This window comes from Stylophora pistillata, chromosome 2 (genome assembly GCF_964205215.1).
Source record: "Stylophora pistillata chromosome 2, jaStyPist1.2, whole genome shotgun sequence".
Taxonomy (NCBI): domain Eukaryota; kingdom Metazoa; phylum Cnidaria; class Anthozoa; order Scleractinia; family Pocilloporidae; genus Stylophora; species Stylophora pistillata.
In genome coordinates this window covers 38,821,439-38,840,323 of record NC_142520.1, presented here as the reverse complement: position 1 = coordinate 38,840,323, position 18,885 = coordinate 38,821,439, and the positions used below count along the sequence as shown (strand labels likewise).

General features: G+C 37.9%; 1 protein-coding gene, 1 long non-coding RNA gene and 1 pseudogene across 2 annotated transcripts; 1 reads left to right on the top strand and 2 right to left on the bottom strand.

Moving 5' to 3' along the window:
* Positions 1–5,298: 5,298 nt before the first annotated feature.
* LOC148739417 (uncharacterized) lies at positions 5,299–10,907 on the bottom strand (annotated as a pseudogene).
* A 3,598-nt stretch (positions 10,908–14,505) lies between these two features.
* On the top strand, positions 14,506–15,977 carry LOC148739416 (uncharacterized). The gene is made up of 2 exons (XR_015997375.1): positions 14,506–14,881; positions 15,392–15,977. It is a non-coding gene; the product is annotated as an uncharacterized LOC148739416 (long non-coding RNA).
* Positions 15,978–17,993: 2,016 nt separating this feature from the next.
* Positions 17,994–18,569, bottom strand: LOC148739415 (uncharacterized). The gene has a single exon (XM_088749475.1). The coding sequence runs from the start codon at positions 18,567–18,569 to the stop codon at positions 17,994–17,996; it is 576 nt and encodes a 191-aa protein (XP_088605601.1).
* Between the last annotated feature and the right edge of the window lie 316 nt (positions 18,570–18,885).

The window sequence follows — 18,885 nt, the reverse complement described above, 5'->3', positions numbered from 1 at the left end:
CTCATAACTTTCTGCTATCCCTGCAAAGTTACTCCTTTTTTTCCAGCAATTGACAAGCCTACAAGAGTCCATAATAATTCTGCCACACTTATTGACAATATTCTTGTTAACAGAATTGGCTTTAAACTCTCCAGCGGCAACATTGTCTCAGATATAAGTGACCACTACTCTCAATTTTGCATCATCCATTCTTCATCTTTAAAATCTCGCTATCAGGGGACTAAAATCCGTGACTATTGGAGATTTTCGGAAGAAAACTTTATTAGTGATATTTCTCAAACTGACTGGACCGGTTTGATCTCTAATGGCTCTCTTGACAAACGCTTTTCTTCGTTCTACAACAAATTGAATAAACTTGTTAATGGACATGCTCCTCTCAAAATTCTATTAAAACGCAAAGCCAAGCAACTATCTAAACCGTGGATAACTAGAGGTTTACGTAGATCAATAAAAATAAAGAACGATCTCTTTTACTCTGGTGACATGGCTACATACAAGCTGTACAGGAACACAATTTTAAGCCTTACTCGCCAAAGTAAAAGACTTTACTATCAATCCTATTTTAGTAGAAACCTAAATAATATGAAAAAAACTTGGGAGGGGATTAACACTTTAATTAATAAGCACAAAAAGACTAAGCTCGTATTATCGCTCCAGCTTCCAGACAACCGGGGTACAACACAAAACCAGTCAGAAATGGCTAATGCATTGAATTATCATTTCGCATCCATCGGACCTAAACTTGCAAATAGCATACCATTATCCACCAGGGACTTTAAGGATTACCAAGGGAATTCAAATTACACCAATTCTTTCTTCTTTGACCCTGTCACTTTTACTGAAATTGAAATGGAAATTTTGAGTACTCCATCAAAAAAAGCCTACGGACTTTATTCATGTCCAGTTCGTCTTTTGAAGTCCGCACATCAAGCTAAATCTCATACCCTAGCTGAACTAATGAACATGTCCATTTCAACTGGTATCTATCCCCACAAATTAAAGCACGCTATAGTAATTCCAATTTATAAAGCGGATGATGAAACTGACCCAAACAATTATCGCCCAGTATCGTTACTGTCCGTGTTTAATCGAATTTTCGAAAAGCTAATGTACAAACGCCTAAAATCTTTTATAAATAAGAATGATATATTTTTTCACATCGCAATATGGATTTAGAGAGAACTGCTCAACTCAACATGCAATTCTAGATATTCTAAATACAATTCAAAACAACATTGATAAAAAATTATATTCCTGTGGCACTTTCATTGACTTGAAAAAGGCCTTCGACCCGGTTGATCATTCGATTTTGTTGAATAAATTTCACCATTATGGAATTAGAGGATTGATTAATGACTGGTTGTCGTCATACTTGTCTGTCAGGATGCGATCAACCCAAAGCGGTTCTGTTGTCTCTAGCAAAGAGAGAATAGTGGGTGGAGTCCCTCAAGGTTCTGTACTTGGTTTGCTTCTTTTCTTAATTTATGTCAATGACATGCATCGTTCCTCTAAAAAGTTTGACTTTTACCTATTTGCTAATGATACCAATTTACTATATGCAGAAAAAGATCTAAACAAACTTGAAGTTATCGTCAATGAAGAGTTATTAAAGTTGTGTGAATGGCTGAATTCAAATAAATTATCTCTTAACGTATCTAAATCTAATTTCGTTATTTCTCATCCTTATCAACACAAACTATACCGAGAAGTAAACCTTAAAATACTTGATAATAACTCGGAACAATTGGTATCTCTTGAACGTAAGACATATGTTAAATACCTAGGTGTTCTAATTGACATTAATCTCTCCTGGAAGCACCATATTAACTACATTTCCATGAAAATAAGCAAAGGTATCGGCTTTGTTGCAAGGCTAAGACACTTGGTACCGCTCACTACTCTTATAAACATTTACCGCTCGCTCATTGAACCGTATATTTCCTATGGTCTCGTTGCTTGGGGCCAAGCCGCAAATACTCATCTAAAGAAAATCGTCATTTTACAAAAGCGGGTTCTTCGTCTAATGTACTTTTCCGATTATACATCTCGCAGTGCTCCTCTTTTTAGTAGTTCGGGAATTCTACCGATAAAAATGCTTTACTTCAAATCGGTTGCCTCTCTGTTACATGACATCAAAAATCGCTGTGTTTCTCCCAATATTTCTGAACTTTTTACTCACTCTGAACAGGTTCATTCCTACTCTACTCGTTTCTCAGTAGCTGGAAGCTTTTATATAAAACAGGCGAGAACAAATCATCAGTTGTTTTCCTTTTCCAGAGTTGGTGCGAAAATATAAAATGGCACCCCCCCTGAAATTCGTAAGCCAAGGAAAGCACCTTTTAAACGTGAGCTAACTCACTTGCTTTTGGAAAATTCTTGAAATTGAGGAGATGAATGTTGACTTGCGCTACCTTGACCTTTCTAGCTTATATTTGTATTTCAACTGATTAGCTTTCTCTTTGACCTGTTAAAAACTCCCTTGTGTGACTGGCCCAGTTAAAACCTTTAACATGATTATCACCACTATTATTTATTATTTATTTTTATTTGCGCATTTTATATATTTCATTGTTGCGTGTGTGTGTGCGTGCGTGCGTGTGTGTGTGTGTGTGTGTGTGTGTATGTGTATGTGTGAGAGCCTATACAGTGTCTGTTTAGGTAGCCAGCCTAGAATAGCTTTGCTAACTGCGGGCTACAAAAGCCTTTATTTCTTTAATTTAAAGAAAAAAAAATAAAGTCAATGTTGTTGTTGTAGCGGATTTCGATTTCTTTAATTTATTAAAGATAATCATAAAAGTAACTTCAGCCACTTTAATATCCTGAATGAAAACAAGTTCCTTGCCGAGTAGCTCACCGGCCTCCATGCTGACTGGTCCGTGACTCAGAGTCAAAGGTCTGATCAGAGTATTTAGCTGTCACAATTTAACTTTGGCATTGTCTTAGCAGAACAGATAAGAGCCCTTTTTGTGTCCCAAGCCTATAGATCACGGTTAAAACATGCCGGGTACAACGCACGTTACTTGGTAGTCACGTTTCGCGGTATAATCAGGCCATCCTCAAATGTCATGACACATCTAGGCTTAGCTAGGCCGTTCCCGCCACCGAATCATTATACAACAGTGAAAATTGTGCGAGAGAGTCCTAATTTAACACTGTTAACGCACAAGCAGCATGGATCCTCGCGCCTGGAAATATTTTCATTGTTAACTTTAATTAATTTCACATTTGAAGCTAAACGCCTCTCCTTCACTTGCTCGTGGAGTCCTCCCCCTTTACCTTGACAGACCTATGGATCATTTTAGGCTTTCCCGGTGAGGATTTTTTATCCAGAGCAAAGCTCGTCATGAGGATTCAACTTTGACCTGTAATGGGTAACAATCAATTTCGACGCAAAACTGAAAAAATTAAAGTTATATATAAAGTTTATATTCCACGATGATTCCTGATAAAGTCCAGTAATTCTCTTTAATAGGTTTTTAATCTAAAATATACAAAAAAAACTAGCATTGTTAACAATACTTATGTTACTTATATTGACCTATGTGCAACACAAAAGCAACTTGAAGAAACTAACATTACCTTTAGTGTTTTAATACATGTATGCTCTAGTGGTATATTTTCTAACAGCGATATTCAAGATCAACCCAGCTTGAAAGATCATCGTTTTAAAACAGACTACTATTCTAAATTACAATCGCATCAGGTTCTGATTGTTCCCAAATTATGCACAGTTTTATCCCGATTTCTCTGGCCTGCATCATGTAAGGTTCATTTTCATGAAGATTTGAAGTGAATTAAATCTAATTTCTTGTGTTGGCGATTTGAGAATTAGCTACCAATCATAATGATTAAATTACTGATAGATCTGAAGATTTCTAATTCAATTTGCATGCTACTATGCAGTGCCGTTGTTGCTAAAAGAAACATTAGGTTTCAGGCCGGGGGTTGATGAATGAATTCCTTATTTATATTGCGCCCATTCTATACAATATTCAAAGGCGCAGTACCCCCCAATCAATTTGATAGACACTACACAAAGATAGACCACAACACCAGGCACTACATGCCCTACTCATTTCGAACAGTGTGTGAGTTCTTTAACGTCCCACAAATTTTTTTATCACATACAAGGGCCTTGTGAGACGGGACCTCCATTTATCGTCCCTATCCGAGAAGACTAGAAAGTCTAACCATTTGCAGATATTATTACAAAAGCAGCACTTTCTTCTCAGTTACTTAAAGACCCTGCGTGTTGGTCCGGCCGGATTTGAACTCACGACCTCCCGCACAACAGTCCGGCGCTCTACCCATTGAGCTAACCGGGAGGCGGTTCGTATTTTCTTGTTTTTTTTTTTCTGCTTTGTTTGTTTCTTCTTTGGTCGTTTTTCTTTTTATTATCTTATTTGACATTATTTATAATTGTCGACCCAAGAGTTATCCCTGCAAAAGTTATAACTTAACTTAGTTTGAAAGTTGTTCTCGGTTTTCGTTTGTTGCGATATTTCTATTTCTAAGATAATCATCACAAGTGATTCCAGACGAAATGGTGCAAAACCTTTCAAAGTACATATTAATTAGCATATATAGCACCACCCTCTACCTTTCTCCATGGGAATTACGCATGTCATCTGATACGTTTTAATTCATTAATTATTACCAAGTGCTTCGAAAAGCTGATCTTAGATAGTAAATGAACGTTAAGTGCAACCTTTTTTCTCATTATAAAGATCATATATTACTTGTGGAGACATGCTATCCAGGGCAAATTGCGTCTCTACCAATGCTTAAGTGCTGCTTATTTTCATCAGGCAACGACGTTTGAATAGCTACCCGTCGCTAATGTTGTGGTATAGTGACTTGTTACTGATATGTCTTAGAGCACTGTTGTTGATACATTAATGCTCCAAGATGGCGTTGCTCTGCCACAGATCTGTTTTGTTATTGGCTGGACTGACTACTCCGCCTTTAAGTTGCAGGTATTCGCGCTTACTCTCGATTTTTCTGTATCTTCTGATATTGTTTGCATAAGCTATCAACTTATCGGAAAATTGAGAAAACTCACACCGATAGCAACGATAATGCAGAATTAATAAGCGACAGTGACTAAACACAACTTTCAACACAGTTCTGGAATACCTTTTCCACTTCACGTTTATCCTGTGTAACTGTTTTATTATGCTGCAGCGAAAGGTGTGTAGAGATTAGATTTAAAAAGTTTTTTTAGTTTTTTGGTGATGTTTATTTTCCTACTGTGCACCATGCGTACATACTTTTTTTCCAATAGAAATCTTTCATGCATTACTTAAGCACGTATATTTCCACCCTCAAACAGGGATGGTTATGGTGTGAGACAGGATAAAACCGAACATATCTGGCTTTGAAGTCAGTTCTAAGTGAATGCCTCACGATGCTTGTTCTATCTGAGTTTCCTTGAAAGACCTAGAATAAAGAAAACCGAAAAAAAAAAAAAGAAAGAAACTGAGCACCTTGTTGTAGTCCACCAATTCTAAATTCCATTTAAACAGGGAGGTACTTGTAGGTGAAGGAGGGGAGGGAGGGGATGGAGGGGGTATCTGACCATGTCTCAACCGCTCACATCATTAACATAATGTTGTGCTTTTTTGTTGCGGCCGGAATTTTCTAAACGGAGTAAAATTTTCTGTCACTTTTCTTGTTTTGATTCCTCGTTTATACACCCTCCTATACTCATAGAAAATGTTAAAGATGGCACGAATTCCATAGCTTTATATCTGCTTGCAAACTATCCGTATTCGCCACAAACTCTTTGATTTTTACTAAAACATGTCAATTGTAGTGCTTTCCAAACCTTTTAGACATGTGGTTCTTTTTTAATGCATTTAACAGATGGCTATTTTGTTTCTCCAGCTGTGCAATATTTCTGGTTCACTGGTCACAAGACTTTCTGTCCCACCGTAAAATAACCATATGCATACTGTACTCGTGAATAACAACAATTCACACTCTTGTTTGCAGTGATACAATGTTGTAACTCACTCACGTTATTCACGGACCAAATTGGATTCCCCTTGCCCTATAACCATTACTGATAGTTGTTGATCAAATCAGCGCTTTATTTACTGGTACTTCCAAACCTTTGTCTTATTCGTCTCCTCGTAGGTGTTCCAAGTTAAACCGTCAATGGATAGGCGCAGTTTATAGCTGGTAGTCCATTCCAAAAGTTCCTCTCCTCCTTGAGTAGCCAAAGCACAAACAGACAGCACTGAACCCATATCTACTTGAAGGTAGTCGGTTCTATTAAATTTAGTCTTAGGACACCACGCTCCTCGTCCCCTGGTTTCTTTCAGTCGGCCGAGGTAGGAAGCATAAAAATCATCACTCATAAGAAACACACTGCTTGCTGTCATTCTGGCATCTGGAATTGTGTTGTTGTCTGCCACACCAACAGGCCCACATGTGTTTCCTTTTCTATCTGGAAAAGTATGATGTGATAAGTATACACTTTGGGGACGTATGATATTACTTTTCTCTCGAATGTGATGGTTCACAAATGTAATACATTACATACCTGTACAATTGCTTCCATTTCCAGTACATTCGGGCTTACAAGTACAAACGTATGATCCGTTGCCGTTCGCTTAGGTAGCATTAAGGTGACAAGAGTGATTTCCTTTGCATTCGTCAATACTTGAGACACCATAAATATATTTTGCACTTTTTTCATTTTTGTTGCCTTAAAGTGCATAAAGAATGTGAATCGTGCGGTGCTATTAATCATTGCAAAGGATAAAACAACGGTTTCTCCTTTTTGTGTTTTACGAGTTAGATATTGTAAACGAACATTTTATCACAATTATTTTTAACCCACCACTATAATGGCTCTGAAACAGGCAAAATGTAGATCATGGTGAACCCTTGCATAAACATACATGGGTAAGGCTGCTTAAAATGCAACACATAGCACTTAATAAGATAATAGAGACTTTAAGCAATCAGGAAGGTAACGCCACGGAAGACGTCGATTAAAAAATGAGTTTCTATTTTTAGTTAGAATTTCGAAAATGGATGGATGTGTTTACCGTCTCATAGGGCGGCAGACCTTAAACGCAACATAACGCATAAAAGTAGCGTTGAGTTCAAAATGTAAATTAAAATAATTTTCCTCCACGGTTTAGCTCCACAGACGACGCAAATTTTGGTGATTTCACGTTGTTGTTTTGCAAAGGACGGCTAAGAAATGTACAAAGTTTTAAAATGTACGTGCTGGGCTATTGTTCTGCCAATTAGATCTATTGTTTTTCCACGTTCTCGTTGCCGTAGCCGTCATGGTTTGCTTAAAGTCCCTAATAGTTCCTGCTAACGATGCTTTGTTTAATGCTAAGGCTACTATGATGTAGCGTGCGATCGAAGTCATATTTCTGACTCATTATTCGCTCGTACCTTGGCATGACTGTCCATCTCCGATGTATTCTTCCCTGCAGGTGCAGTTGTGGGAACCGTCAGTGTTGGTACAGTTCGCATTGACGTCACAGAGATGGTCTCCGTTACTGCACTCATCGATATCTGGAAGTAAAAGGGATGTCGTGGCAATTCAATAGAAGCAAAAAAACAAAAAAACAAACAAACAAACAAACAAAGGAATAAACGAACAAAATTATATCGCTGACAAGTATATCAGCCGTGATATACGAACAAAATAGGCGACTTCGGTGAGTTTCGTAAAATTAATGCTAGCTAGAGAAGTGTCCACATGACTTGCCATCGGTATATTGCCATTATCATCTCATAGATGGAACACCATTCAAAAATCCAAGAAGTAACAGCTACTAAGGCTATAGTAATTATATAGTTTCGGCTAGTGAGGCTAATCTGAATTACCCTCGCATGACCATCCATCTCCACTGTATCCTTCCTTGCATGTGCGATTATAAGGTGCAGTTACGAGAGCCCTAAGTGTTGGTACAGTTGGCTTTCATATCACAAGCATGGTTTACATTACCGCACTCATCGATAACTTCAACGTAACTCTTTGGACAAAAAAATATCGTGGATGACTAGGAATTAAGTTAAGCAAACCAGTTTTTTTTTTTTTTTTTTTTTTTTTTTTGTCTTCTTTTTAAATTTCTATTGTCTTTGAGCGAAAAGAATTGAGTATTGCACCTCGAGATGACGGTAAGCTTTCTTTTTATCTGAACATGTGTCCATCTCTAGTAAATCCATCTTTGCAGGTGCAACTGTAAGACCCAAAGCATTGGAGCAGTACGCATTTTCGTCACAGAAGTTATTGCCACCTTCGCATTCATCGATATCGAATTAGATTTGTCGAAAGAAAACATTGCAAGTAGAAAACATTTAAACAAAAAGGAAGTTTTAAGGTGAAACAAACTTTGTATAAACTGATTCTGCTCTTTGTATACTGACTTAAATCCCAAGTTCAAAGCAAAATAACAATGTCTCAGTTATTAAAATGTTTCATTCACAAGTCAGGAACATAACCCTAGAGGTCCTGACGGCTGCATAAACTAAAACTAGTCTAACTGATATATTTTCGAATTCCCTGGTAACTTGGCTGAATGGCGCGGCATTGTAGTCAGCCCGTCTTGCTGGAATATTTTGATCAATATTTGATAACACAGAGATTCAATTCACCTGTACAATTTTGTCCATTTCCAGTATATCCAGGGTAACATTCACATAAATGTGATCCAATGTTGTTTGCGCAGCTAGCGTTCACGTGACAAGAATTGTTTCCTTTACACTCGTCAATATCTGTAAAATCATAAACATAAGAAAAAAATACGTATGGTGCACGATCCTCGCAGTAGAGAGCGCTATTTATGCAATAGCGAAAATCAGACCTGAGAAAAATCAGGCCTGTACGGGATTCGAACCACTGACCTCTGCGATACATATATTCATCGTATAAGAAAAAAAATTGAGTTCTAGATGCATGCACCAGATTTTTTTACGATTCCCTCGACTTCACATCCGTGGTTCTTCCCCGTTAGTAATCATCTAGTCTGTCTTCTACCAGTTGATATATTTCATGACTAATACATTTGTTTCATTAAGAGTTTTTATCACGGAATGTTTATTTAATACATTTCTGTCATTTTCAACATTGTCTTCAGGCCTACACTCATCGCTATTTTCTGTAAGGCATGCTAGTAAAATAAGTCTTTCAAAGATGATAGTAATTATCTTTCTGATATCAGGGGTTTCAAAAAGAAAGGAATCTAGTACCTATACAGTAGCGTCCATTTCCTGTAAATTTGGGGTGACAAGTACAGGTATACAATATGTTCATATTTTTCAGCAGAATTTTTTTACCAGATCTATCAACACAACAGCTTTGAAACAAGCCAGATGTAGATCATGGTAACTGTACGAAAACTTACATGGGTACTGCTGTATAAGGTTATGAGACGATACACCAAAAAAAAAAACAAAAATGCTGAAGCATTTATCCACTAGACCATCTTCAAAGCTACCTGAACATGAGTGTCCATCGCCGGTGTATCCCACTTTACATGTGCAGTTGTAAGAACCATACGTGTTAGTACAATTTGCATTCACGTCGCAGTCGCTGATGTTATATTTACATTCATCCATATCTAGAGTTTAGAAAGAGAAGCAGTGACTAAGTTAGAGCAACTTAATTACGAGAGGCATGCACAAGGGAACTGATCCAAACCAAATATTACGATGGTGATATTAATGAAAGCACATGCATAATTTATAATACTTTCATGATACTGATAACTATTCATAAAAGAAAGTAACTCAAAAAGTAACCACTGTGATAACGACAGTATAGTTTATAATACTTTCGTGATACTGACAACTCCGTGCAAAATAAAACAATTCAAACAAAACTTATGGGACTTACCTTCGTTAACCATGTCGCAATAAATCAGTTGTTCCTTCCCTTCCTCTGTTGGATCCAGCCAATACTTGCCGCTTATGGTGTGTTTACCTTCACTCGCTTTTATTTCTTGACAAGACATCGCCGGTAATTCAGGGATAGAGCCTAAGAGAGCTGCAATGATATATATACTTATTGACTGAGTGAGAGGGCCGCACGGAAAATTATTTGCCTCGAAGTCATGACGTAAGGACCAAGTGCAGCGAGGTCCGTGCCTTATGACCGGCCCGACCAAACTCAGTCAATAAGCATTTTATCATATGACGACTTAGTGTTGAATATTTCAACCTAAAATAGGACGCGATAGACGAGCACACAGCCACACAAGCACAAAAAAAACTCAGCAATTACAATTTTTCCTTTATTTTTCAAGTCAGAACAAGAAATTCGCAGTTCCTTGAAAAACGCGACCTTTTTTTCTCATTTCTCTTTCTTTTAAGTTTTTTCAACAAAGATACGTGAGGGCAGCAGGGCGGCTTTTTTTCCGGACCGAAGCACGTCAACCCGTCTGGCCATGCACACGTCAACTTTTAGTATGGTTTTCTATGGAATTGCGCGAGCGGGGTCGGACGGGTCATATGATAAAGACAATTATTTCATTTTCTTCATATTCTAAGTGCTATCAAGTGAGAAGAAACCGAAATACATAGACTTTTGATTTCTTACCTCTGCCGTTTAATCGCCGGATGTAAAACCATCCAGGGGCTGAAAGAAAATTCTCTGGTCTCGCCTCCCTGGTGCGGTTATTTAGTTCACACATTTGGTATTTTCGATTGTAGTTATAGCTTTGGCACGTGATCTCCTGTCCACATTTGACATCGCAGAGGTGAGGAGCTGCCACTGACCATCTTTTGAAGACAGAGCGCTTAAGAGCCATTCCTTGTATGTTTACTTCTGTACTGCATTGGTCATTAGCTGTGACAAACTCCACGGCAGAAGCGAAAAGGGCGAATCTTAAATGGCGGAATATCCAATACATACTTCTTTGCTTGTGATGAGTCTGAAAATACAAGTAGAGTACAGGACTTCTTAGAAGCTTACTTTGAGAAATAAAAACCCATTTTTCTCTCAACAAAACTAATAGCGTATCAGATGAAGACATATAACAATCATACTACACCCACCGGCATGAAGATTTTGCTTTCAGATTTCTAAAACTACTCAGAAGATTAGATTGTAATGGCAAAATTTGCACAATGCTCTATGAAATGCCAAATTAAACGTCGAGGAAGATCAGTAGAACCCTCACAGAGCTTTATTCGATAAAATGATTTTTCGGTTTTAGCAACTTTGATGCGAATATATGAAATTTATATTTCTGAACTGCGGTTATAGAAACGATCCTCGCAGTACAGAGCAATTATAAGCAATAATGAAAATCAGACCTGAAAAATTCCGGCCTGTACGGGATTCGAACCACTGACCTCTGCGATACTAGTATAGCGCTCTACCAATTGAGCTAACAAGCCAACTGGGAGCAGGTTATCAAATTAATTCAGGCCGTACAGGCCTGAAATTTTTCAGGTCTGATTTTCACTATTGCTAAAATAGTGCTATATACTGCGAGGATCGCACTTTTCACGCAACAAGAGTGCAAAGTTGTAACACGACTGCAAATTACAAATAGTGCGCTGGAACTTTGAAAATTTTGTCTGTCTTTACTATCTGTGGTGGCTTTTTAAATTTTGCTTAACTGTTTTTATATTCTTGTTTTCTTTTTCTTATGCTAGAAACTATATAAATTTCAGAAAAAAAAACCTATACTCGAAACTTGTGAGCAAACTCATTCAGCTTCCCTCTCAAGGTCCTTTTTCAAGTCGAGAAATTAGCAGATTATTTTGTCTATCACCTGCTTGCCAGTCGCTTTCGCATATTCACTCTAGTGCGCCGGCAAGGTTGCATTAAGGAAAGCAATCAATTGCGTCATAGTATTATGAAAATGAAATACTTACATATGAATGCTTCAAATGGAGTCAAGTTGACCTATCCTCCGACAATTTAGACTCATAATTCTGCTACATACGTTGCAATGAACATTTTAACCCAGGAAAGAATCATAGAAATATTTGTATGAATCTGTCCTTTACTCGCATGTTGATTAAATGAACGATTCGATTTAAGCCTTAGCTACGTGTTTCTCTTTATTCGAAGCCAAGACAGTGTAAGCTTGAGCATGATTTCCGGAAAGAATGTTATGAACTCAGAGATATTCGTTTTTCTTTATAAACACTACTTAGAAATTTTGTTCTCGCTACTACTCATTAGCGATTTTCTATGCTATTGTGTGTTAACCTCCAACATTTGGCGAACTCATTGTCCTTATTATACATTCAAACTATTCTTATCACCTTTATTGTTTTTATAGCGCTCATGGCGAAATGTTTTCTTTATATTTCCCGGTAACTATGCCGTAGATCGGCAAAAGCTTAAGATAAGAAAGAGAAAGAGTAGTTCAAAGCCTCATTTGAATCTTTCATTTTAATCATAGAAACGAAAATACTAGAAATGCTGAATAATGTGATGTCTTCCATCTTGTATGTTATAAATCATCCTGTATGTTATTTTTGACATGTTGTATCTTTGATCTTACTCTTTAAAAAGTTGCATCTCTTTTGCCTGGGCACTCAAGTAATGCAAGTAATGAAACGAAACTGGAAAAACGTTTAAAATATATTGGCAGCAATAACAATACTACTTCCGCTGAGAACAATTCATGGATATCTCCTGAAGACCACCCAAACATGTCATTAAACTCTTCGTTTTAATATTGAAATCGGAATCTTTGAGACCTTTTTGCCAACATGGACACATTACAGTATTGAGGAGTTAAAGACTTACGGTTAAAATTCAATTCGCGAAGAATAGAACTTTTCTAGTAAATGTTTTACTCAAGTCATCCATCGGTTTATTTGATATGATCAGCTCTTACCTCTCAATATGCACAGCTCGTTGTCTCCTCACCGCTTTTGAATTAAAGGTGCTTTCTTTTATAACTTTACAGTAGCTATGGTTACGAAATAACAGTTTATTTCGAGTGAAAATGATAATTAACTTTAGAAAACAGCTTTCTCCGTTCCCTCTAAAGTTTCGCCGAACACTGGCAAAGATAAAATATTTATTTCTACAAAAATTAAGCAGTTGTTGCGACCCTGAATTGTGCGATTTGAAACTGCCAAAATTGACAAGTTATTATTATGAAACATCATAATCGGTCTAATTTAGTTTTCAAGAACACGTCTTTGTAAGAATCAAGCATCTTGGAAAGTTAAATTTTCAACCCCTTCAAAATTTGCATGCAGTTAGTAACTGCATGCAAAACTTGGAGGGGGATTGAAAGTTTTCATTTCCCAAGATGCTTGATTCATACAGATACTTTTTCTTAAACGTCGTGTAATGAGTTATCCCTCGAGTTCTCCAATAATGTAATGTTTAACTAAGGAACTCCACAATGTGTTAATAAAGGATCCCCAAGGGAAAAATTAATAAGAAAAGAATATCTTTGACGAGGGAATATTTCTAGCTTCAAAGAACCCGAAGCCTTACATTGCATTAGCTTTCCACAAAACTTCTCTCAATGTACAACAATACTCTTATAGTTGTTTTAATCAAGATAACGGAACATGGCAAAGCAATGCAGGATTGATTTATTGAAAACTAGGGCATTTTTTATGCAACACGAGTGCAAAGTTGGAACACGAATGCAAATAGTGCACGGGTGCTATCAAAATTTTGTCGTCGGTGCTTCGGCCATTGAAACTTTGCTTAACAGTCTTTATATTCTTGTTTTGTTTTCTTATGCTAAGATCTATATAAATTTCAGAACAAAAAGCCTTTACTCGAAATTTGTAAGAAAACTCATTTAGCTTTCCTCTCGAGGTCCTTTTTGCAAGTCGAGAGAAGACGATTTTGCCTATCACCTGCTGGCCAGTCGCTTTGGCAATTCACTATAATGCGCCGGCGAGGCTACATCAAGGAAAGCATTCAATTGCGTTATGCTATTATAAAAATCAAATACTTACATACATATGCTTTTGAAGTCAAGTTGACTTGTTCTAATTTCCGACAATCAAGACTCGCATTTTTTGCTAAATGTGTTGCAGTGACCTTTTTAACCTTGTAAAGAATCATGGAAACGTTTGAATGAATCTGTCCTTTAATAGCATGTTGATAAAATGAACGATTCAATTGAGGCCTATAGCTACTGTATTTCTCTTTTATTCCAAGCTAAGACAGTGTAGGCTCGAGAATGATTCCCAGAAAGAATGTTCTGAACTCAGAGACCATTAGTTTTTCACAACACTACTTAGATTTTTTGTCCTCGCTAGTACTCATCAGCGATCTTCTGTTATTGTGTGTTACTATTCCCAAATTTGGACAACTGACTGTCCTCATGAGAGGACGCATACGGCTTTTACTATAAGTATCATCTCCCGCAGCGTAATTTTCCCGGGTCTGTTGAGAATGTGTGAAAACTTGTCAAACAGTTGGAGATCAACTTGTCATCACCAGTTATTGGGGTCCTGGTTAGTCTTGTAATGCGACTCCATAACCTTTCAAATTATAGAGATCAATTTATCATCGCCCGTGGATGGAGTCCTGGTAAATGTTATAAATGTCGTAATATTTTTCTATCCACCGCTATTCCTATGGGGTCATTTCTGACCCCATAAGAGTATAAAATTATCGAAAAATTGCGTAACTTCAGTTTGACGCCAAATTTGGCACACAGGAAGTAAACTGGCCGAATTGTAGGGAAGATGCTTAATTCAGCGCACATGACGAATTTTTTTCAAACCAAGTGTAAGTTGTGATCGATCGAGCGATGGCGCCTGCAGCGAAGAGACCGAGATCGCCGAATTACTCTGTTGAAGAAGCTTTAGAAATAATATTTACTGGAGCTGAAGATTATTTGGGAATGTCTCTTGACGAAGAAAGTGAAATTGACCGAGAACTGGATTACTAGAACGGAATTTTAAGGTAAGCAATATATATACTTTCGACATCGTGGTTATGCTGATTGAAAATCTGGTCTTCAAATGCGAGAAAATACTCTTCTGGTTGCCTTCGTACGTCTGATTTCTTGGCGGTTTTATGAGCGATTTGAGGTCAAGCGACGCTAAAAAATTCGGGTAAGTGATTTATAAACTTTCGACCGCGTGGTGATGCTAATTGAAAATTTGGTCTTCAAATGCGATAAAATACTCCTCTGGTTGCCTTCATAGGTCTGATTTCTGGCCAGTTTCATGAAATGTATCCATAGATTCACATATGAGAGTGAAAAGCGGCTTTATGAGCGATTTTAGGTTAAGCGACGCTAAAATACTCGGGTGAGGATCGAGATGGTACTGATTTCATATGTCGCGTTGCCATAGAAATGCGATCGCGTCCCTGACTACGCAACGTTCATTATTGCCTCTTTCCTGTTTTATTTGGCAAAATATTGGATCCCAATTGCGAAAACGTTAATATTTATTGTGTTCCTTGTAGGAAGGAACAAGTTCAACAAGATCGAGGAGAATTTGAAACAGAAAAGAGGAGATGGATTTAGACAGTTCTGTGGATGTGCCTGAGGCTACTAGTGTGTTATTTTTATTCCACTCTGCCCGTTGATTATATGTTCTAAATATAGATTCATGTATATTCATTTTCGTAAATCTGTGGGTGGATGAGGCTCTCTTTGAAAATTCATTACTACTGTCAGTTTTTGTCTTTTTCTTTCAGATTTTCTGGTCATTTTGCTAATGAAATAAGCAATATTTTCTTTTTACATTTGTTAGGAAGATATTACAACCCAGTGGAGAAAATTTCCTTTTTCTTTGAAAGCGATGCAGAAATTATGCTTTTTCAGAATTTTGTACTGAAATCTTCTGGGATGAAATCTTACGATAATTTTTTTTCTGAAAACCCCATTTTACACACTTTCAATTGAGATAAAGTAATCTACATTCCTGTAAATACCTGCTGAGATATAAAATAAAACAAAGTATAGCTTACAATAAACTTGATTACAGCAGATGACTTACCATCGATCAAAATTGATAAAATAGTGAATAATAAAAACTATACTAGATTATCGATTGCATGTCAGTATGTGTCTCTTAAGATTTATACAAAAAAGTGCATGGTCACTGCAATTCCTTAGCTCCGCAGGAATCTTGTTAAAAGCTTCTGCAGCTTGATCTTGTAGAGTGCTCTTCTCAATTTTGTTGGCAAGTTCTAATTTTGTTGCAGCTTATGACCTAAGACTATATCTATTTACGACGTGTTGCTTGAGTTTTAGTGGAAAGTCCTCATTGTATAATAACTTGTGCGCTAGCTTAGCTATATTAAATTCAAAACGCTCTTTGATTTTGAGCCAACGTAGCTCTCTAACATCCTGGAGTCCAGCAAATTTAGTTAACTCAAAACCCGCACACGTGTTCTGTACTCTTTAAAGGTGTTTGGTCTGGTACTCTGGGAGAGGACTAAACACAACGTTACAATAATCCAGTTTAGAGAGCATAAGACTTTCCACGAGTCATTTTCTTATGTGGCATGGTGCGAAGTTTTTTAGTTTCCGTAGTACTGCTAAGGCACCGTAACACGATGACAACAGCTTCGTTATGTGTTCTTGCCATGTTAGCTCCTGATCCAGATAAACTCCCAAAAGCTTGGTGCTTGAGACATTCTCAAGTTTAGTGTCACTGCAGTATACATCTGCAGAAAAATCATTTAAAGAGTGTGCGCGCGCCAATTGTCTTGTGGAGAGATGCATCCATTTCGTTTTTTCTGAATTCAGCGCCAAACTGGACGATTCAGAGTAACTGCTCAGGCTTCTTATTGTCTGATTAGCATCCTTTATGCACGCCTCTATTTCATGCAGCTTCGAGTGGTGAAGCAACGTGGTATCATCCGCATATTGAAAGCATTTGCAACTCAACTTTTTCTGGAGGTCTGCTACATAGATATTGACAATTAACGGTCTTAAGATCGATCCTTGAGGGACTCCGAAGCACGTTTCCCACCGCTGAGAACACTTGTCCTCTATCATTACATACTGTTGTCTACCCGTAAGATAGGAGGTCATCCAGGTCAGAAAATCCTTTGAAAAACCCATTGAGTGCATTTTATAAATAACTGACTTGAAGTTCACAGCGTCAAAAGCTTTCGAGTAGTCTGCAAGAATCATGAGAGTTACTTCGCTGCGACGCATTGCACGTGTAATATCGTCTCTAATCCCCAGTTATGTCGTGGCCGTAGAGTGATTCTTTCTAAATCCTGAGATGTTTTCACCAAAAAGTGCTCTTTCTTCAATAAATCCAATTGTCTGATGGGCTACCAGCCTTTCAAAGATTTTGGACAGGGCTGGGAGGATGAACACAGATCGATAGTCATGTTTAGCCATTGGTTGATCTATCTTTGGTATTGGTGAGATTCGCGCCACCTCCCAGTCAATAGGGAAATAATTATTTCTGATACTGCAGTTAATTATATGTGTGAGGGGAACTGCAAACAGCTCCGCAACTGGTTTCAAAAACTTCACTGGTATATTATCTGGTCCTGTTGAACTGTCCGTTCTTAGTAATATGATTTCACGTAAGACCTCTACATGGGTTACCTCGCGTAGCTTGAAAGGGACGGAGTCGCCAACATCCCCCAGTGAGATACAATGAAATATATGAAGTTCATATATTTTGAACTACGGTATTAGATACATATGATGCACGATCCTCGCAGTAGATAGCACTATTTAAGCAATAGCGAGAATCAGACCTGAAAAAATCAGGCCTGTACGGGATTCGAACCACTGACCTCTGCGATACTAGTGCAGCGCTCTACCAATTGAGCTAACAAGCCAACTGGGAGCAGGCCGTTAAGTTGATTATTGCTTAAATAGCGCTATCTACTGCGAGGATCGTGCATCATATGTATCCTCCAGTGAATTTACCAGATATAATAGGTCATCGACAGAGTCCCCTGAAGATTTCCCTAAGGTTCTCTCTCCTGTAGTGGCGAAGAATGAGTTGAGCTGATCAGGATCGGCCATGAGTGGCATAGTACTGGGATTCAGCACTCTGTGAATTGTACGCCAGATTTCTTTTGGTCGTTTTTAAGAGAACGCGTTATCAAAGAACGATTTCTTAGCCTGCCTTATCTTAGTTTTCAGAGTGTTCCGAGTAGAACGAAATGCCTCCCATATATCGTTGTCATTTGATTCATGTGTTCTTTTGCGTAGCTTATTGCGTTGGATCTGCAGCTCACAGATTTCGGGATCAGCTATCCAAGGAGCGGGTGGACGTGTAACTTTCCCTCTTCTTAGAGGAGCATGTCTTTCAATGCATTCTGTAACAAGAGAGTTAAGCGTTGTAACCATATCATCTGGACATCCAAGGCCATAAACAATATTTAGAGGCAGGGCTGAAAATTCCTCTTTATACGATTGCAAGTTAAGATTCTCTTCGTTTCGAATAAACTTGTAGTGTGGGAGAAATCTTGTAATACGCATGTTGATGGTAGCATAAGGCACATCATGATCACTGATAGTGGGCCATGGCAGAACGTCTGTGTATGATACTTTGGAAGGCGAATTTGAAATCAGGTGATCAATCAAAGACTTTGAAGTCCTTGTAGTTCTACTGGGTTTAGTGATATAGTTAGTCAGATTGAACCCTTTGAGTATATCCATGTATTGGCGGGTGACGTTATCTTCTTTGTCAAGCAAGTTGATGTTGATGTCTCCAGTTACAATTAATAATCCGTCCCAAGTAGAGACAATTTGAGACAAAAGATCCTCAAAACAGCAGAGCCAGTCACTGGGTGTCCATTATCGGATTAGACCTATAGATCGTCCCTACAAGTAACTTGCTGTTCTTATTCCGACCTTCGAATTCTAGCCATAAGTGCTCAAAGTCCGATTGCAGCCTTTCGGTGTCCTTTTGGCGCTCGAACTTGAGAATATCACGTATATAAGCTCCAATACCGCCGCCTTTCCTTTTTTGTCT